The 18,002-nt window shown below is 39.4% G+C and overlaps 2 protein-coding genes and 1 long non-coding RNA gene across 6 annotated transcripts in view; 2 read left to right on the forward strand and 1 right to left on the reverse strand.

The window, feature by feature from the left end:
- The window catches only part of LOC5504834 (transcription elongation factor SPT6), a 21,116-nt gene extending 12,203 nt beyond the window's left edge, over positions 1-8,913 (forward strand). Inside the window, exons 19-28 of the mRNA XM_032373148.2 lie at positions 42-269; positions 3,179-3,397; positions 3,722-3,907; positions 4,655-4,795; positions 5,083-5,189; positions 5,638-5,726; positions 6,389-6,504; positions 6,899-7,021; positions 7,460-7,811; positions 8,101-8,913. Coding sequence (XP_032229039.1) covers positions 42-269; positions 3,179-3,397; positions 3,722-3,907; positions 4,655-4,795; positions 5,083-5,189; positions 5,638-5,726; positions 6,389-6,504; positions 6,899-7,021; positions 7,460-7,811; positions 8,101-8,477 — 1,938 coding nt within the window. The 3' untranslated portion in view covers positions 8,478-8,913. The remainder of the gene's footprint in view (positions 1-41; positions 270-3,178; positions 3,398-3,721; positions 3,908-4,654; positions 4,796-5,082; positions 5,190-5,637; positions 5,727-6,388; positions 6,505-6,898; positions 7,022-7,459; positions 7,812-8,100) is intronic.
- Positions 8,779-17,834, reverse strand: LOC5504830 (ankyrin repeat family A protein 2). 4 transcript variants are annotated; one of them, XM_048727223.1, is made up of 8 exons: positions 15,504-17,012; positions 14,912-14,990; positions 13,274-13,385; positions 12,234-12,300; positions 11,193-11,258; positions 11,049-11,116; positions 9,548-9,851; positions 8,779-9,000 (listed from the first exon to the last, which is right to left on the reverse strand). In XM_048727223.1, the coding sequence occupies exons 1-8, from the start codon at positions 15,505-15,507 to the stop codon at positions 8,954-8,956; spliced, it is 747 nt and encodes a 248-aa protein (XP_048583180.1). In that variant the 5' UTR covers positions 15,508-17,012; the 3' UTR covers positions 8,779-8,953. The 4 variants fall into 4 exon arrangements, with proteins under 4 accessions (XP_048583180.1, XP_032229040.1, XP_048583182.1 ...); XM_032373149.2 differs by lacking the exons at positions 13,274-13,385; positions 14,912-14,990; positions 15,504-17,012 and adding exons at positions 17,188-17,261; positions 17,682-17,834; XM_048727225.1 differs by lacking the exons at positions 14,912-14,990; positions 15,504-17,012 and adding an exon at positions 17,188-17,261 and having other exon boundaries at positions 13,274-13,906.
- On the forward strand, positions 13,901-15,254 carry LOC125561993. The gene is made up of 2 exons (XR_007307700.1): positions 13,901-14,736; positions 14,871-15,254. It is a non-coding gene; the product is annotated as an uncharacterized LOC125561993 (long non-coding RNA).
- Positions 17,835-18,002: the final 168 nt, after the last annotated feature.

An 18,002-nucleotide genomic window follows, 5' to 3' on the forward strand; every position in this document is an offset into this window, starting at 1 on the left:
CGAGCCTTGTTTCTGAAGCCTATGTTTTATCTTGTGTATAGTGTCTTCGGCAGCAAGGGTCACGCCTTGAGAATCGTTCCCAGCTTGTCACGCTGTGCAACCTGGGCCCCAAGATCTTCCTGAACTGTGCGGGTTTCATCAAGATTGACACCCAAGCAATCAGTGACACAAGCACTAACTACGTGGAAGTGTTAGATGGATCACGTGTACACCCTGAGACGTATGAGTGGGCAAAGCAGATGGCTGTAGATGCCTTAGAGTATGATGAGGTGGGACAAGGGGCCTCCGTACATGCTCTCTAATGTGTTTTTCAAGAGTGGGGATTCTATACTTGGTTTTCTTTGGCCCATGGACCAAGAAAGGAGGCATGATTTTGCTATTTCTCCCGGCTGGCATTTGCATCAATGGCTAACATACAGTACATGCTATAAGAGAGGGTATAAGAGGCTTGTCACATACAGTACATGCTATAATGCTATAAGAGAGGGTATAAGAGGCTTGTCACATCCAGTACATGCTATAAGAGAGGGTATAAGAGGCTTGTCACATACAGTACATGCTATAAGAGAGGGTATAAGAGGCTTGTCACATACAGTACATGCTATAAGAGAGGGTATAAGAGGCTTGTCACATACAGTACATGCTATAAGAGAGGGTATGAGAGGCTTGTCACATCCAGTACATGCTATAAGAGAGGGTATCAGAGGCTTGTCACATCCAGTACATGCTATAAGAGAGGGTCTAAGAGGCTTGTCACATCCAGTACATGCTATAAGAGAGGGTCTAAGAGGCTTGTCACATACAGTACATGCTATAAGAGAGGGTATAAGAGGCTTGTCACATACAGTACATGCTATAAGAGAGGGTATAAGAGGCTTGTCACATACAGTACATGCTATAAGAGAGGGTATAAGAGGCTTGTCACATCCAGTACATGCTATAAGAGAGGGTATAAGAGGCTTGTCACATCCAGTACATGCTATAAGAGAGGGTATAAGAGGCTTGTCACATCCAGTACATGCTATAAGAGAGGGTATAAGAGGCTTGTCACATACAGTACATGCTATAAGAGAGGGTATAAGAGGCTTGTCACATCCAGTACATGCTATAAGAGAGGGTATAAGAGGCTTGTCACATCCAGTACATGCTATAAGAGAGGGTATAAGAGGCTTGTCACATACAGTACATGCTATAAGAGAGGGTATAAGAGGCTTGTCACATCCAGTACATGCTATAAGAGAGGGTATAAGAGGCTTGTCACATACAGTACATGCTATAAGAGAGGGTATAAGAGGCTTGTCACATACAGTACATGCTATAAGAGAGGGTATAAGAGGCTTGTCACATCCAGTACATGCTATAAGAGAGGGTAAAAGAGGCTTGTCACATCCAGTACATGCTATAAGAGAGGGTATAAGAGGCTTGTCACATCCAGTACATGCTATAGGAGAGGGTATAAGAGGCTTGTCACATCCAGTACATGCTATAGGAGAGGGTATAAGAGGCTTGTCACATCCAGTACATGCTATAAGAGAGGGTATAAGAGGCTTGTCACATCCAGTACATGCTATAAGAGAGGGTATAAGAGGCTTGTCACATACAGTACATGCTATAAGAGAGGGTATAAGAGGCTTGTCACATACAGTACATGCTATAAGAGAGGGTATAAGAGGCTTGTCACATACAGTACATGCTATAAGAGAGGGTATAAGAGGCTTGTCACATCCAGTACATGCTATAAGAGAGGGTATAAGAGGCTTGTCACATACAGTACATGCTATAAGAGAGGGTATAAGAGGCTTGTCACATCCAGTACATGCTATAAGAGAGGGTATGAGAGGCTTGTCACATACAGTACATGCTATAAGAGAGGGTATAAGAGGCTTGTCACATACAGTACATGCTATAAGAGAGGGTATAAGAGGCTTGTCACATCCAGTACATGCTATAAGAGAGGGTCTAAGAGGCTTGTCACATACAGTACATGCTATAAGAGAGGGTATAAGAGGCTTGTCACATACAGTACATGCTATAAGAGAGGGTCTAAGAGGCTTGTCACATACAGTACATGCTATAAGAGAGGGTATAAGAGGCTTGTCACATACAGTACATGCTATAAGAGAGGGTATAAGAGGCTTGTCACATCCAGTACATGCTATAAGAGAGGGTATCAGAGGCTTGTCACATCCAGTACATGCTATAAGAGAGGGTATAAGAGGCTTGTCACATCCAGTACATGCTATAAGAGAGGGTATCAGAGGCTTGTCACATCCAGTACATGCTATAAGAGAGGGTATCAGAGGCTTGTCACATCCAGTACATGCTATAAGAGAGGGTATCAGAGGCTTGTCACATCCAGTACATGCTATAAGAGAGGGTAAAAGAGGCTTGTCACATCCAGTACATGCTATAAGAGAGGGTATAAGAGGCTTGTCACATCCAGTACATGCTATAGGAGAGGGTATCAGAGGCTTGTCACATACAGTACATGCTATAAGAGAGGGTATAAGAGGCTTGTCACATCCAGTACATGCTATAAGAGAGGGTATAAGAGGCTTGTCACATACAGTACATGCTATAAGAGAGGGTATAAGAGGCTTGTCACATACAGTACATGCTATAAGAGAGGGTATAAGAGGCTTGTCACATACAGTACATGCTATAAGAGAGGGTATAAGAAGCTTGTCACATCCAGTACATGCTATAAGAGAGGGTATAAGAGGCTTGTCACATACAGTACATGCTATAAGAGAGGGTATAAGAGGCTTGTCACATACAGTACATGCTATAAGAGAGGGTATAAGAGGCTTGTCACATCCAGTACATGCTTTGAGAGAGGGTATAAGAGGCTTGTCACATCCAGTACATGCTATAAGAGAGGGTATAAGAGGCTTGTCACATACAGTACATGCTATAAGAGAGGGTATAAGAGGCTTGTCACATACAGTACATGCTATAAGAGGCTTGTCACATCCAGGCTTCAAACATTAGGCTATAACTCATTTGATGTGCTATCATATTTTCAGCGGTGCAAGAACCTATGCAGTTTAGAGTGTTTCTGACAGGACAAATGATAAATTCTTGAATAAAACACAGTTTATTTTATTTTTGGAACCCCAAATTGCAACTCAAGTCATGCAACATGGTTGACAGTTTAAACTCAACTTTCTCCCTGTAGGCGACGGAAGAGAACAACCCATCAGCAGCACTAGAAGAGATTCTAGAGGCACCAGACAGGCTAAAGGATCTGGATCTTGACGCGTTCGCTGAGGAACTCGAGAGACAGAACTATGGCAACAAGAGAATAACACTCTACGACATCCGGGATGAGCTTTTTGGCCGGTATGCAGAGCGGCGTGTGCCCTTTAGGCCACTCTCTGTGGAAGACAGATTTAAGGTAGGCACCAGAACACTCATAGCCACATAACTTCCTAATAATAATCTTACGAGGACAAATAATAGTACTGTAGGCATCAGTGCATTCATAGCCAAAACACTCCAAAATATCGATGGGTTGAAGAGGGATTTAAGTAGGTGCCAGAACACCCATAGCCAAATCACTGCCAAATAGTGATCTGAGGAGGAAAGATTTAAGGTACACATCAGGGTACTCAGTGTATTTATAGGCAAATCACTCCCAAATAGCTATCTGACGAGGACAGACTCAAAGTATGCATTAGTGCATTCGTAGCCAAATTACTTATGCTTGTCATTGTTTCAGGTGCTGACGGGTGAAACTAGCGAGACCCTCTATGTGGGCAAGATGGTGATGTGCACTGTCACAGGGTTCGCGTTCCGCAAGCCGTCACATGACATGGTGGACCAGGCTAACCCGGAGAAGGTTGAGGACACAGGGCTGTGGCAGTGCCCCTTCTGCCTCAAGAATGACTACCCTGAACTCAGCGAGGTACAGTTCAGTGAAGCAATATGTTTCTAATGATATTTTTTTTATAGCAGGCACTTGTTTCTCGAAATACCCGAGAATTTAGTTTGTATTCCAAAGGATTACAGTAGGGCTTTTTACAATAGGGCTATTTTCTAAGTTTTGCTGAAGCCAAAAAGTTACCCGAAATGTCTCGGGTGAGTGCAAGGTCCCGAGAACTTTCTTAACATTCAAGCCTGTGAATTCCGGGCCCGGGAAGTTCGGGAAAGATCAAAATCTATAAAGAGGATCATCCTTCACTTGAATCTTTGTGGTAAAATACTATGTTTGACGATATTTCAGCACCTTTAGATACCATAAATTTTATAAGAATTAGGCAGCTTTTTAAATTTAAGGAATAAAACGTTTTTGGGACCGAGAATTTTCGGGTGTTTTGAGAAACAAACCCCCACGCACTTTATATAAGGGACAGCTACTGTATAAAACTCAAAAATTGGAATTTGGCTTTGTTTTCTTCTTTCTTGCCTGTGACCCTTTAACTAACGAAGCAAGGATCTCATCAAATTACTTTTGTCTCATTTACTTAAAAATTGCTGTAAATATGCTATGCTAGATTTACCAGATTTCATATATGGCATGTAAAAGACCTTCCCCATGAACAGAACATTCTATTTGATGTTCTCTTGAGGAAACCACTTTTGTAAAGTGAACAGTTCTTTACAGAATTGGGAAAATTGACTTCAGCTCACTAGGTATTGCCCTTCATACTAGGTGTGGACGCATCTAGATAATGGTAGCTGTCCGGGAAATGCCACTGGTGTGCGTGTCCGCATGGAGAATGGGATATCTGGCTTTATTCCTACCAAGATGATAAGTGACAAGCACATCAAGTCTCCACAAGAGAGAGTCAAGGTTAGTGCACAGCGATTCTTTTCAGGGGTCGGGGGGCTACCAGAAATTATCCCCCGTATGGCTTTCTTACATTAGTGTTTGTGTTAGAACATGCTTCATGCCTACTATCGCATAAAGAGACTAAATCAAGTGAGGTGTATACTGTATTTTGAGTAGTACAAACTCATCTTCTATACCATAGGGGGACCATATCAAGTTCTGTGTACTCTGTCATTCTATGTAGCACGAACTTGTTCACCCACTGTCACGGAGAGGGGTAATGAACAGTGTAAATTCTTGCCCTCTAGCCTGGTATGACGCTTCACTGTCGAGTCACACGCATGAACATGGAGCGATTTCAAGTTGACCTCTCATGTAGAAGCTCTGATCTGGCAGACAAGGACAAGAAATTCAGGTAAAACCTACAATAAAGAAATATACCTATTTCACGAAAGGTTGTCAGTGCAAATGGTAAATGGCTAATGGTTACTAGTTATTCTAAAATTAAAGGTGTTAAATAAAGTCCAGCAATGACATAGCCAAGCATTTGTAACATTTAATGGATTGTTTTGATTTATCCATATTCTTCAAGACACATGGTTACTTTCGGTTGTAGAACTGCCATTTGCCAGTTGCCATTTACAATTTGCACTGACAACTTTTATTGAAATAGATGTATATTTCAAAGCTTTTTGTACAGTAAAATTCTCTGCTTGCCCATTACCAAATAGTTTACTGCACTTTGAGGTTTTCCTGCTGAAATAAATAATTTTCCTAATTCCTTTTTCCTATTTCTGATGTTTTTCTGATGGGCTAAAAAGTTTGTTGATAATAGTAAAAATAAACATGTCTGTATTTGGCAGCCTGCCATTTGACTTGTATTACGATAAGGATGCTGAAGAGAAGGATAAGAAGGAGGATGAAACGGCCAAGAAAAAAGCCAACAGGCCAAGTAAGCTCATATAACTAGAAAAACTACAGACAAGCTGTAGAAAAACTGGATGGTCTGCGTAGGCGTGGTGTAGACAAGGTATAAATCAACACAAGGTTGAAAAGGTTTGTTAAACGCCTCTGTGAAACAGAGTGGTTGCGCTGACGCTTCGAGCGTTAGCCCTTCGTTGGAGCTGCGTTTTTCTCCGAAGAAGGGCTAACACTCGAAACGTCAGTGCAACCACTCTGTTTCACAGAGGCGTTTAACAAACCTTTTCAACCTTGTGTTGATTCATTCCAAGTAAGATCATGTCTTTTCCTAATACTGTATGTATGCCCACACCACCATTAAAACTCCATATGGCAGACACAGGAAAGAATAGGAAGTTTGTTGTGTTAGGGATCCAGTGCTTGGTATTTCTAGCATTACTTGGTGATACTTATATTGTTACTTGATTATATGTCTAACATGTCTACCATTACAGTGTACATGCTTATTTAACGAGATGTTATAATTCTGAAATGTTTTGTTATTTTACGCCTAAAGGATTATAGATCATGTAACGTGGTGAACATTGTTACTGATTATCTTTCTCATTCAGAACCTGATGCTACAGTATATTTAAATGGTGTTATGATATTTCTGAGGCTATTTGATATTTTAATGTTAGATGTTTATTACAGAGTATATCAAGCGTGTGATTGTGCATCCCGCCTTCCGTAACATCTCCTTCAAAGAAGCTGAGCGTATCTTGTCTGAGCTGGACCAGGGAGAAAGTATTGTCCGGCCAAGCAGCAAGGTGAGTTTAACCTTATCGTTTTCCTGACCATGATTGTTTCCATGTTTTACTAGAGCATTAGCATGACTGGCCCTTATATGATTGTGAAGAAAGGTGTTAACAGACAAGTAAAGTCACCTTATAGGGAACAGAGTACTGAAAGGAGTAATTTTTCCCATGTTGAATACAACTGGATGGGTACTTTTATATGTATCTAATTATAAGAGGTGTGGGATCTAAATTACATATACATATAGTAAGCAAAAGTTGGGGTGGAGACAATTCAAGGACTCTCCCCTATAAGCATGCCTTAGATAAAAGAAACTAATGGCCCTTCTACTTTAACACATTTAAAGTAGAGAAGTTTCACATGACATTACTAACGGTATACATGTCTTATCGCTAACCATCCTAGGGCTCTGACCATCTCACCGTCACGTGGAAAGTGGATCAAGGAATCTACCAGCACATTGACATCAGGGAAGAAGGGAAGGAGAATGCCTTTAGCCTTGGACATTCACTGTGGATTGATACAGAGGTATTCTATACCTTCCACTGCAACCATGTAGCAGAGGGAGGGATGGAGCGAGGGAGGGGGTAAAGGAGGGAGGGAAAAAGGAAAGAAGAGAAGGAGAATGCGTTTAGCCTTTGGTGTTTACTATGGATTGTGTTACAGAGGTATTCTATACCTTCCACTACAACCATGTAGCAGAGAGATGTAGGCTGGAGAGGGAGGGAGGCTTAAAAGCCTGGGTTGCTAGGTAGAAGGGGGATTAGAAAAGCTACCGCACGTTGAAATCAGTGTATAAAGGAAATAGAGGACAGAGAATGCCTTCAGCCTTGCATGCTCATTATGGTTAATGCAGGAGAATGCCCTTTTACGGTAGTGTCATTTCTCTACTTTGGCACTGGTTGGAATCTCAGTTTTGCTCTAAAGAAGCTACTAATGGATTGCTATCCAATTTTCTGATTCCAGGAATTTGAAGACCTTGATGAGATAATAGCCAGACACATCCAGCCAATGGCAGCACTTGCCCGGGAAATTCTAAATCATAAATACTACCGTGCTGCAGATGGTGGCTCTAAGGCCAAGCTCGAGGAGCTGCTAGTTCTAGAGAAAAAGAAAGCACCTCAGAGAATTCCCTACTTCCTGAGTGCATCAAAGGAGTTCCCTGGCAAGTTCTTACTAGGGTACCTTCCCCGCGTCAAGCCAAGGGTAGAATTTGTCAGTATTTGCCCTGAGGGGTTCAGATACCGTGGTCGTGTCCATGGAACTCTGAATGCACTGTTCAAGTGGTTCAAAGAACACTTCAGGGATCAGATACCAGGTAAGCACACAGAATACAATATTCTATATTTCGCTCTGTTTTGGTAAAAATTAACATCGATTGATACAGCTTTTTATACTGTTTTTTTAGGGATTCTATTACTAGCTGGATTCTATAATTAGATAGCTAAACATGTGGCTTAAACTTGCTCACATACACTTCTGCCATCATACACCAGCCTGCATCATTATGTGATACTCTGTTTCTTGCTTATTCTTCATACGGTGTTTATCATCACCAGTCAGAATAATTCATATTCATTTTACTTGATATTAATTTTTGTCCATAGGTGTCACCCCACGAATGCGTACAACTCCAGTAGCCATGTCCGAAAGCAACACACCTTACACACCTGGTGCCACGCCCTTAACCTCAGACATGGATGCCAATCAGCTACTGATGCAGCTTATAGGCAACAGGAATATTGCACCCAACCCTAACATGTATGCCTCCCCTTCAACGAGGGGCGACCAACAGGGGTCATCTTACTGGGGCAGTCAACAAACAACAAGTAGCACTGCCACCCCAGCTGGCGGTCAATACCCGCAGTATGGCTACTACCAGACACACAACGACTCGATCTCTGCCGCAGTGCAGAATTACGCATACGAAAAGCAACAGAAACAGCTACAGAAACAACGTCAGCAACAGGCGTACTCAAGCTAGCAGATGTCCATAAGTATTAAAAAAGAACAAAAACGTCATGGTGAAGTTGCACATGGACAAGAGAAATCTAATATTCCTCAAGTAATATATGGAATGTTAAGTAGCCTCTACAAAGTTGGTATTTAATTTCTAGAACAGCATTTATTAGCTTTATCGCTCTACAAGATGCCTCCATGCTCCCTCCCAATCTGCAAATCTGAAGATCTGGCATCCATTTTTGTTTCATTAAAATACCCTAAATGAACAATTATCATCAGAGTAAAAAAAAATACAAAAAAAATCACACAAATTGTAGACTGTATATTCTTTTCATACTTTAATAAAAATACAAAACATGTTTGACAATTTAGTTGCTATGGTTTTAAGAGTGCCAGCTCTAGTTGATACAAAATAGTTTGTTATGGTTGTACACCACAATAAATAGTATTTACACGTTTCTTCTATCTATTCAGTTCCTGAAAACTTTGTTGTTCCTGTTATCGCTCTAGAATGCTCCTCATGTAGTCATCAATGACTCGTTGGACTGCAAAGAAAGGAGGCCAATCATTGCCAATTTTTAGCATACAATGAATTAGAATGGTTAGTCTAAAAAAATATTAGAAAATGAAAGAGTGGTTTTCAAAATCCTGTGAAACAAAATGAAATTGTTAAGGTGTAATAGTCAAACCAGAACAAAAGATAACAAAGAAATAAAAAAAGTATTTCACAGGATTTTGAAAACCCCTACCAGTTAGCACATAACAAGGGATTAGTACTGTAAATGATCTAATGAATGCCAAGAAGAGTTTATTAAATTTTGATTGTCCAAGGGAAGGGGGGGGGTGTGTCCAATAGATAGGAGGAGTTAGAGTAAGTATTTGTTCGAGAGGGTTGTTCAATACAAACTTTTAATCATTCATTTGATAGGAGGCATTCTTCAGATAGTGGGCATTTATGAGGCCCTTTACGGTAAACAAAGAAATTAGAGGCATTGTAGTCGACTTGTTATTTCATAGGTAAGTTTTAAACTTACAGGTTAACACCTGTCCAATTTTTATAAATGGTTCTGAATCAATTTTAAGTAAACCCACCATTCTTGTTTCCCATTCCAACTGCGATGGCAAGGGCAGTTTGACCCTCATTGTTGGTAGCAGTGAGATCAGCTCCATGTTCCAGAAGAACTTTGGCAACTTGGGGATAACCACTGTAGGCCGCAAACATCAATGGTGTGGCGCCGTCCAATGTGGTCACATTTGGATCAGCACCCTGAGCTAGAATCTGCTCCACTACCTCTAGCTGACCTTGGCATGTGGCAAATGCTAGAGCATTCTCACCATTTGGGCTGCAAATGGTCACGTCTGCACCATGCTTCAGTAACAAGGTCACAGTTGCTTTCTGAAAAATTATACAGAAATTAGTAAGTCAGAATTCATCAGTATAGTGTAAACAGTAAAAGTGTGAAAGATTAGTAAAACTAAATTGCACTATTTTGTACAATTTCAAAATGGTGAATTTTCAATTTACCTCACAAAATAGTGTGGCTGCTCAACCAAAACAGTGAGATGAAAGGAAACAAGAGAAAGTCACTTCTCATCTTCGTAAAGCTCTCGAGCCTCAACACACAATGAAATGCGTAATTTTACCAACAAAATTATAATAAACAGTTGAGTTCCAGTTCGACTATTTTTACTAAAGTGTACAAAGTGGTACTATTTACTAACTAATCTTTCACACTTTTACTGTCACTTTAATGGAATCTACAGACAATCCCAGGAGTCTTTAAAGGGGGTTTGACTGTGCTATTTTCTAGTCCAACACAATGTTTGGTAATAAGGTTCCAGACCCCCCCCCCCTCCCCCCCTGTGATAATACAGCACAAGGATTAAACAAAAATGTCAGTTTCAGGGATAAGTTATGAACAGCTTTCTGATCAGGAATGTACCTATAATTCAAAGAGCTCCAGGTAATTATTCTGATGAAATAAACAGATGCGTGATTTGCTAGATCATTTTGATTTTATTATGATTTGATAGACCATTTTAATGATAATCTAAGTTGATCTTTCCATCTGTGATCTTCCTCTTTACATAGGCCATGGGGAGTGATCCTCCTATTTACACAGGGGCCATGGAGAGCATACCTGTCATCCTCCGAAAATCTCAATGCCTGTTATTTCTTTTTGGGGGGGAGGTGTATATTTTTTTGGGGGGGAGGGGTTGGGTATACCTTCACAGGTGTTTGCTGTATAGAAAGGCTTTGCGCAAATCTACAATTTAATAGATCTCACGAGAGATAGAAAAATGGCGCTACATAAGGAGAATATTGTTTCAATTATTTAAATAGGAAATAGGCAAAATGTCGATTTTCTATAGAATAATTTTTCAGAAGCAAAAAAATTGCTAAAAAGCGGGAGATTTGGTCTCCACGGGAGAGAGCGGGAAAAGATGTCATTTAAAATCTTCCCGCCTAATGCAGGAGAGTTGCCAGGTATGGGAGAGGGAGGGGCAAAAGCCCCTTTTTACACCCCCATTTTTCAGGGTGCTCCTACATAATCTTGAAAGCCCGTGTTAGTAAATGATATCCTGAACAGACCTGCCTATGAGCTGCAGCCCATGCAAGAGGAGTGAGCCCAGCCTTGTCTGCAGAGTTAATATCAGTTCCTGAAAAAAAGTTGTTGAATAATATGAGCAAACCAGAGCTCCTTTAAAGGACGATGACATTTGACTGTGGTAATACCTCTATCAATCTCTTCTTTAATTTTTGCCACTTCACCCTGAGCAGCCAAGAAATGGATTGAAGGATCTAGAAATTAAAACAGTCATCATCAGGCGGGGAATGAGTCTAATTAGCTTTAGCCTGTCAATACAGGCCTGTATGTAGCCAAAAGGCATTTAAACAGGGGTGAGAGTTAGTTCCATGTGTAAATTTACACTTTAAAGAAAACCAATCAAGCTGCAACCTAGCTCCTGTATAATAATGAGTCAAACAAAGAATACAGTTCCAGCAGGTAATTCAAGCGAGAAAGAGTGATAATTTCAATCAAGTTCTTTTTTCTTGCAAATAAAGACCATTATCGAGTTTTAGAGGGAAATAGCTGGTGCCAGCTCCCCTGCCAAATGAAACCCCTGGTTATAGTTTTAAATTATTGTAGCCAGGGATAACGGCAAAAAGTTTATATAAGTCAAGTGAAACATTTTCTTTTGGGTATCTTCTACTAAAGATTATGGCATCCTCGGGAGCCCAGGGAGTTGAGGTCAGTGTAACAAGTGCGAGAATGAGTTAGCACCCTTTCTTTTGTCTCCCCCTACCCCTCCCTCCCCTTTTCGCCACCTTACACCACCTCATTCTTGAACCCTTTTTATGCTGACAGACATGACGGAAAAACATGATGTGATGCTTCAAATAAGCCCATTTTACATCAAATAAGGCAGAGAATTTCCCTGAGTTCTTAGAAACTTATAGCAAAAAAAATATCCAGTGCGACTATTTTTAAATTGATGCGACTTTTTGTCATCGAAATTTGAGCTTTTCATCCCTGAGCTGATACACAGGGCAATGATGATCAAGGAAAAATTATCTTAAAAAGCCAAAATCTGGTTATGTGCACTTCAGCCTCATGTTATTTGTGTTTTAAAAATCAGTCCGTAATACAAGGAACCTATAGCCACTGAAGAAATTGTGTCTTTTCTCTCTATCTGGAATTGCATGTTCTCCAGGTTTTTCCGTCATGTAATGCGGACGTCAATGCGCTGGGTTCCCAAGGTGGAGGTAACCTACACTGTGCTGCTGAATCACCACTTAAATGCACTTCGGATTTGTTCCTTGTTGACTCTAAAGGCTCAGTCTGTGAAAAAATATTCCCATCTCATTTCACAAATGCATACAAGAACCAATTATAATTCAAAATTTGGAAAGGGGTGGGTGAGATGTATATAAGGGGTTTAAAAAAAATCACTGCTCAAAAATAACACAAGGGAATACCTGAAATATTAACAATTTCTCAGAAAGCCTCCTCCATGTTTAGAATTTGAATAATCCCTAATTATGTATCTGGGAGTGGTGGGCAAAAATAAATAAGGGAAGGGTCATTATTTAACAGGGTGAGGGCTGTATCACCCATAAATGTAATAACACCCATAAATGTTATAACAACCATATTGTAATAACAGTCACCCATAAATGTTATAACAACCGTAACTGTAAGAACACATCACCCATAAATGTAATAAACAGTCAACCATAAATGTAAGAACACTTCGCCCATAAATGTTATAAACCACGTTAACCATTAATGTAAGAACACGTCGCCCATAAATTTTATAACTTATAATTTTGACTCATAGAAACAACATTAGACAACCAAACTTGGCAGATGTCATGTAGGTGTCAAGGGGGGTGCAACAATATGTCAACTGAGCATGACGTCATCGGTTACGTCACTAAAAACAACAATACTCATATCTTATTTATGGGCGACGTGTTCTTACAACGTGCTTTATAACATTTATGGGCGACATGTTCTTACATTTATGGTTGACTGTCACGGTGGGCTAATAAGTGGTCAAAATCGGCGCTTTCGTATTCTCGCGAGCCCGCAAAAACCAGCGGTTATCCATCCAAAAACACTCGGAATTAAAAATGGCGGCAAAGGCTGTTCGAAGGAATCTTGTCAAAATTATTGGATTTAGAAAGGAAAACAACTAATAGTGGAAGATAAAAAACAAAGCAGCAAAAAATTGAGCTTCTATGACAAGCTTGAGTCTCTCTGAAAAAATAATTTTGTCGGGGTTCGAGAAGAGCGACGCATATTTTCTTACCAATCTGTTGTCAAGGCTGCACAAAAGAGGTTGCAATGTGATTGTTTCTCTAGGAACGAAAATTGAGGCCCAATGGGACAGATCCCCGAGGAAGGAGTCTCTGGAAGATTTCCTTAGAAGGATAAAGTCTGTGAGCATGTCATTTTTTTATTATTATTATTCTATCGTTTTTTAAAGCATTTATGCTCTGTGGATTCTAGCTTCAATTTTTACCAAAAGGTCCATGGTGATATTTATAATAGAATACCTGTTATTTATTAAATAATATGTCTTACATGATGTTTTTTTGCTAATTGATCTACATGTAACTGTTTTCCAAACATCGGTACTGTTTAATAACAACCTTGTACTATACAATTCGAGCATCACTCCCCTTTGAACAATTTATAAAATGCTAAATTCCTATCTCAAGCATCTCATTATGACTGGGCAAGAAAGTAATGTTTATCTTGCCTTTATCTTTTCTCTAAAAAATATATTCCTAAGCAAATATATTAGTATTAGAATTGTCTTTTAAATCCACTTACTCTTTTGCAGCTTGAAGCAGTCATAAAAATCCTTGATACATGAGTCCACCTTTTTCATGAAATCCTTCCAAGCTACTTGGCTTGTACTGGTGTATTTCATTAACAACTGTACAAGGGTTTAGAATACCTGTTATTGTCTGAGTGGAATCTATGATTTCTCTATTTTTATTATTCTGGATTGCTTTTACTTAAAAAAGCTTTATTTTTACTTGCTATTCTAAGTCCTTGTTAGCCGTCTTTCTCTTCTATGCCTTATCTTGTGAATCCCATAAAAGGTGATAACTCTAGTTCATGATACCCAAAGAACTATATCTACCAAAATATATTCAACTATATCTATTAAAAAATTATATGCCCCTAGATTTTCCGAGTATTTATTAATTAAGAGTTGTGAGACTTGATTGATAGTTATTGGTGCCCTATACAGTGAGTACAGGAGAGTTTGCTTTAATTTTACAGCAGCAAAACTTTATTATTGAGTTATTTATCAATAAAAGAAGAGTTAGAAACGAAACTTCTATCTCCTACTATATAAATCACTAAGAGCAATAGAAAGCAAGACAAAAACAAACTTAGTGTAAACTAATCCTCTTTTGAATCCTGGGGGTTTTTGTTTACCCGACTCTCAAAATCATAAGAAGGAACCACAAATTACCAAAAAGTGATAGAGGATGGCATAGCCACAGGTGAACATAGTTTTCCTTACATGTCCTAAAATCATTTTTGGTTTGTTATGAACAAACACATCATTTACATAATCATTGATGCAATGTCAAAGTATTTTGTGCAGCTGTCCTTACTGTCAGACTAGGCTAAGACTAAGGACCGCTGTGGTAGAGACCATAGTCTAGTGGAAATAGAAACAGAATCTTCGAGACTGAGGTGTTAAAGTGCTTCAAGAAACTGATGACAATTTTTTAGGATGTTCCTGATAACGTAAGTGATGCCTGTCCTTTTTGTTTTTGTCTACACATTAGTCTACTCAACTGATTTGACAAATTCCTAGTCTAGCTTCTAGAGCAGCTGTGCAGTAGCTGCTACCAAGTACTCATATATTTTTTTATGCAAAGGAATCTTTTCAGCTAAAGAGGGGGAGGTCAAGCATGCCTACCTGCCAAGTTCTCCATACAGTAGGTCACTCAAGAAATAGGAGCAAAGTAAAGGGCACCCTTTTTCCATATGTGAAGGCACTAATACAAATAAAATAGATGTTGGACCTGTCACATTCCAAAAGTTAAATTAAAACCTAAGGAAAAACCTACAAGCAAGTGTCATACAGCCTTCAGATGATATTCTACAAGTACATTCTGTGAAGGGTCCAGCCCTAAGAGCAAACTCAATCCAGGAATATCGTTTGTTTTGAATTAGTTGTGCTGATTTAGGATGGAAGAGTTAACAAGAACATAGCTTAAGTAAACAAATTTCCCTCTGTTCAGGTTTTAGCGGGTGAAGTACAAAAACACTCTCAAATAACAAAATAAGAATTTATGAATATATGAAATAGAGTGGGCCTACGGTTGAACAATTGGGAACCACGGCAAAGTGGACTGAGAATTACGCTTGCTCTGACTTTGAAAGCTAATAACTTCACAAAAACCAAACTAAAGTCGATGGATTTTATAGAACGTTTACTTGAATCTATATTAAACATTTTGTTCTTTCAGGATTTTTAAATCAATGAAAATCAAAAAAGAAAATGGTACTCATTCAATCCTTGCGGATTCGTCCTGACATCACATCTTCGAGAAACGCTGGAAGCGCGCGAAAATTTCTCCCTTCAAAGCAGAGATTAACAGTCGCCATTTTGTCCTTTGGCTGAGAAATTTCCGAAAAGACAGATCAATAGTTACTCGATCCTCTGCCGAAATACTATCGGCCAAAAATCTCATTTAGATATCAAATCGATACTCATTCGCTCGATCCCCGTTATACGCTCGAACCATCTCATTTTTCGACTAGATGCGAAATAGAGAACCTCACAAAAACTTTAATAACTTGAAAAGCTTTAGGTTAGACGAGCTGATTTTCAAAACATATACACAGAGAAGCATAACAAAGAAAATGTTCATGAAAGTTTTGTTTGTTCGTCTGATTTGATAGGTTATTTTCTCGTGTTTTTACAGAGGACGCTCGAGTAGATATCCCACTCGCCAGATAATTCTGATCGATTGACAATCATACGCTCGAGAGTTTTGTCAGTTTCTGAAAAACAGAGGACTTACGGGGAAAAAAAGAGGTTCTCATGAGAAAGACAATGAAATTTTCTTTTGAATCATGGATTTTTATTAACATCAGATACAATATTTGTGCTGCTTTGGTGGTCTGATTTCAGCGCTCGTGCCAATCGGCAGTGCATTGTTTACAGAACGCGCCTTTGGTTACCGTGGAAGCGAAATGCATTCGAAAGTGGGGAAATCTGCCGTCATTTGAAAGCGCCGATTTCGTGCGCCCGCGAGCCCATCGTGGTTTATTACATTTATGGGTGACGTGTTATTACATTTATGGTTGTTATAACATTTATGAGTGACGTGTTATTACATTTATGGGTGTTATTACATTTATGGTTGTTATAACATTTATGGGTGACGTGTTATTACATTCATGGGTGATACAAGGGCTGCTATGTTTGGAGTTGGGTGAGGGCCTCAGGGTTTAGGGGAGGGTCTCATTTTTTAGAACAGGTATTCTAATCAATTTCCGAGTCTCCTATAAGTCTGGAATTTCAAAATTTTCTGGGGAGAACCGAGACTTTCAAAAATTAAATAAATAAATATGATTGGCTTCTTTCCTGGACTTTCACAACTCCCATTTGGCTGGCACTTCTGTTTGTTTTATCTTCTGAAGTTTTTTAGTTTTTTCGAATTTCCATTCATATCACCCCCTCCCTAACTTTAAGATTTGTAGCATGAAAAGATATGCAAATAATAATTCTTGTGGAAAGGAGCTATTGGGGTTTTAACAATAATGACAAAAATTTTCGTGAAATAGTGCTCTGAACCTGAAATAGTGCACAGCACAATATGGATGCTTTCTGAAAACAGCCACGTTCAGGCCATCTCCCAGTAAATAGATATAAAGTATTTTACTCTTTTGTAAATCATGGCACCTTAGCTTATACAATCTTATACAATCATAAAAGTTTTTGGTCCTCCTGGGAAGGGTCGAAATTTTTGAACCTGAAAAAAAAATAAATTAGCAGCCACCCCCCCCCCCCCCCCCCTGATAAATAATCACCTTTCCCTAAGATTTGATGTTACACACAGAACAACAGCGACAAAGAAAGTAGGAACCCCTAATTTCACCACATAATATACACCTATAGTCAACAATGTCTAATATGTAAAAATGCTGGTAATGAGGTTTTATCCTAATGGGAATGTGTCGTACCTTAACTTCCTGGATAGGTTGTAGATTAACTGGTCTTCTTACTGTAGAAGTTGGCGTTTGGCTTTTTGCGATTCCTGGGTCCGGAGGCAAAAGTATGCATGAATACAATTAAAACTCCGTATCTCTTTATAAAAAAATTGTTTATCTGAGGTTAGATATCTCACAATCTTTTCAGTTTTAATGCCTTATTTAAAGTGTTTAGTGTATTTAACTTAAATGTTATTTTAGAATGCAATTATGAATGAAGAGTGACCTCGATGCATGCATTAAGTGTAATTCCGATGCAAAACGAGATGTTGCTGAAAGCTAAGAGCGATCAAGCAGCGATTAAAACAGTTGGTTCAAGATAATACCACCAGTAAGGACCAGCGATTGCACAAAACAAAATAGACAACCAACAACAAGTAGGCCACGTGCGTGGACGCACAAAAGACTATCATAGCCAAAAGGCAAGCAATCAAGCAAAATGACTTCATTTCATTCAACACGCTCACCTCCACACAGCACTGCAGCTACCTCTTGATCTGGCTCAAGAAGCGATGCACCCTTTGCTTCTGTTTGATTTTGTGGAGAAAATTGGTTTCCCTCTAAGATCACTGACATTTCCAGAGGAGCAAAAGGAACCAAAACAATGACAAGAACGAGCGGGGTCTGGCACGGGTAAGCGCGAGGCACGAACGGCTTGCCGGGAAATACCAAATATTGCGCGCTCGTGTCAGCCCACAGGCTTACCATCCTCCGCTGATATCTTCAGAATTATTTCCCGTAAATTATCTATTACAAAATAGAGGTCGAATGAAATCTCATAAAGTTGT

The sequence above is a fragment of the Nematostella vectensis genome, chromosome 4 (genome assembly GCF_932526225.1).
Source record: "Nematostella vectensis chromosome 4, jaNemVect1.1, whole genome shotgun sequence".
Taxonomy (NCBI): domain Eukaryota; kingdom Metazoa; phylum Cnidaria; class Anthozoa; order Actiniaria; family Edwardsiidae; genus Nematostella; species Nematostella vectensis.

Bases quoted from the DNA above. Each gene is read 5' to 3' on its own strand.
- LOC5504830 (XM_048727223.1), bottom strand. The intron at 12,301-13,273 runs GTAAGAAAATAT...ATTTTTTCACAG, and splicing joins GCAGCCTTGACAACAGATTG to ACTGAGCCTTTAGAGTCAAC. The intron at 9,001-9,547 runs GTGGGTTTACTT...CTTTCTTTGCAG, and splicing joins TGGAATGGGAAACAAGAATG to TCCAACGAGTCATTGATGAC.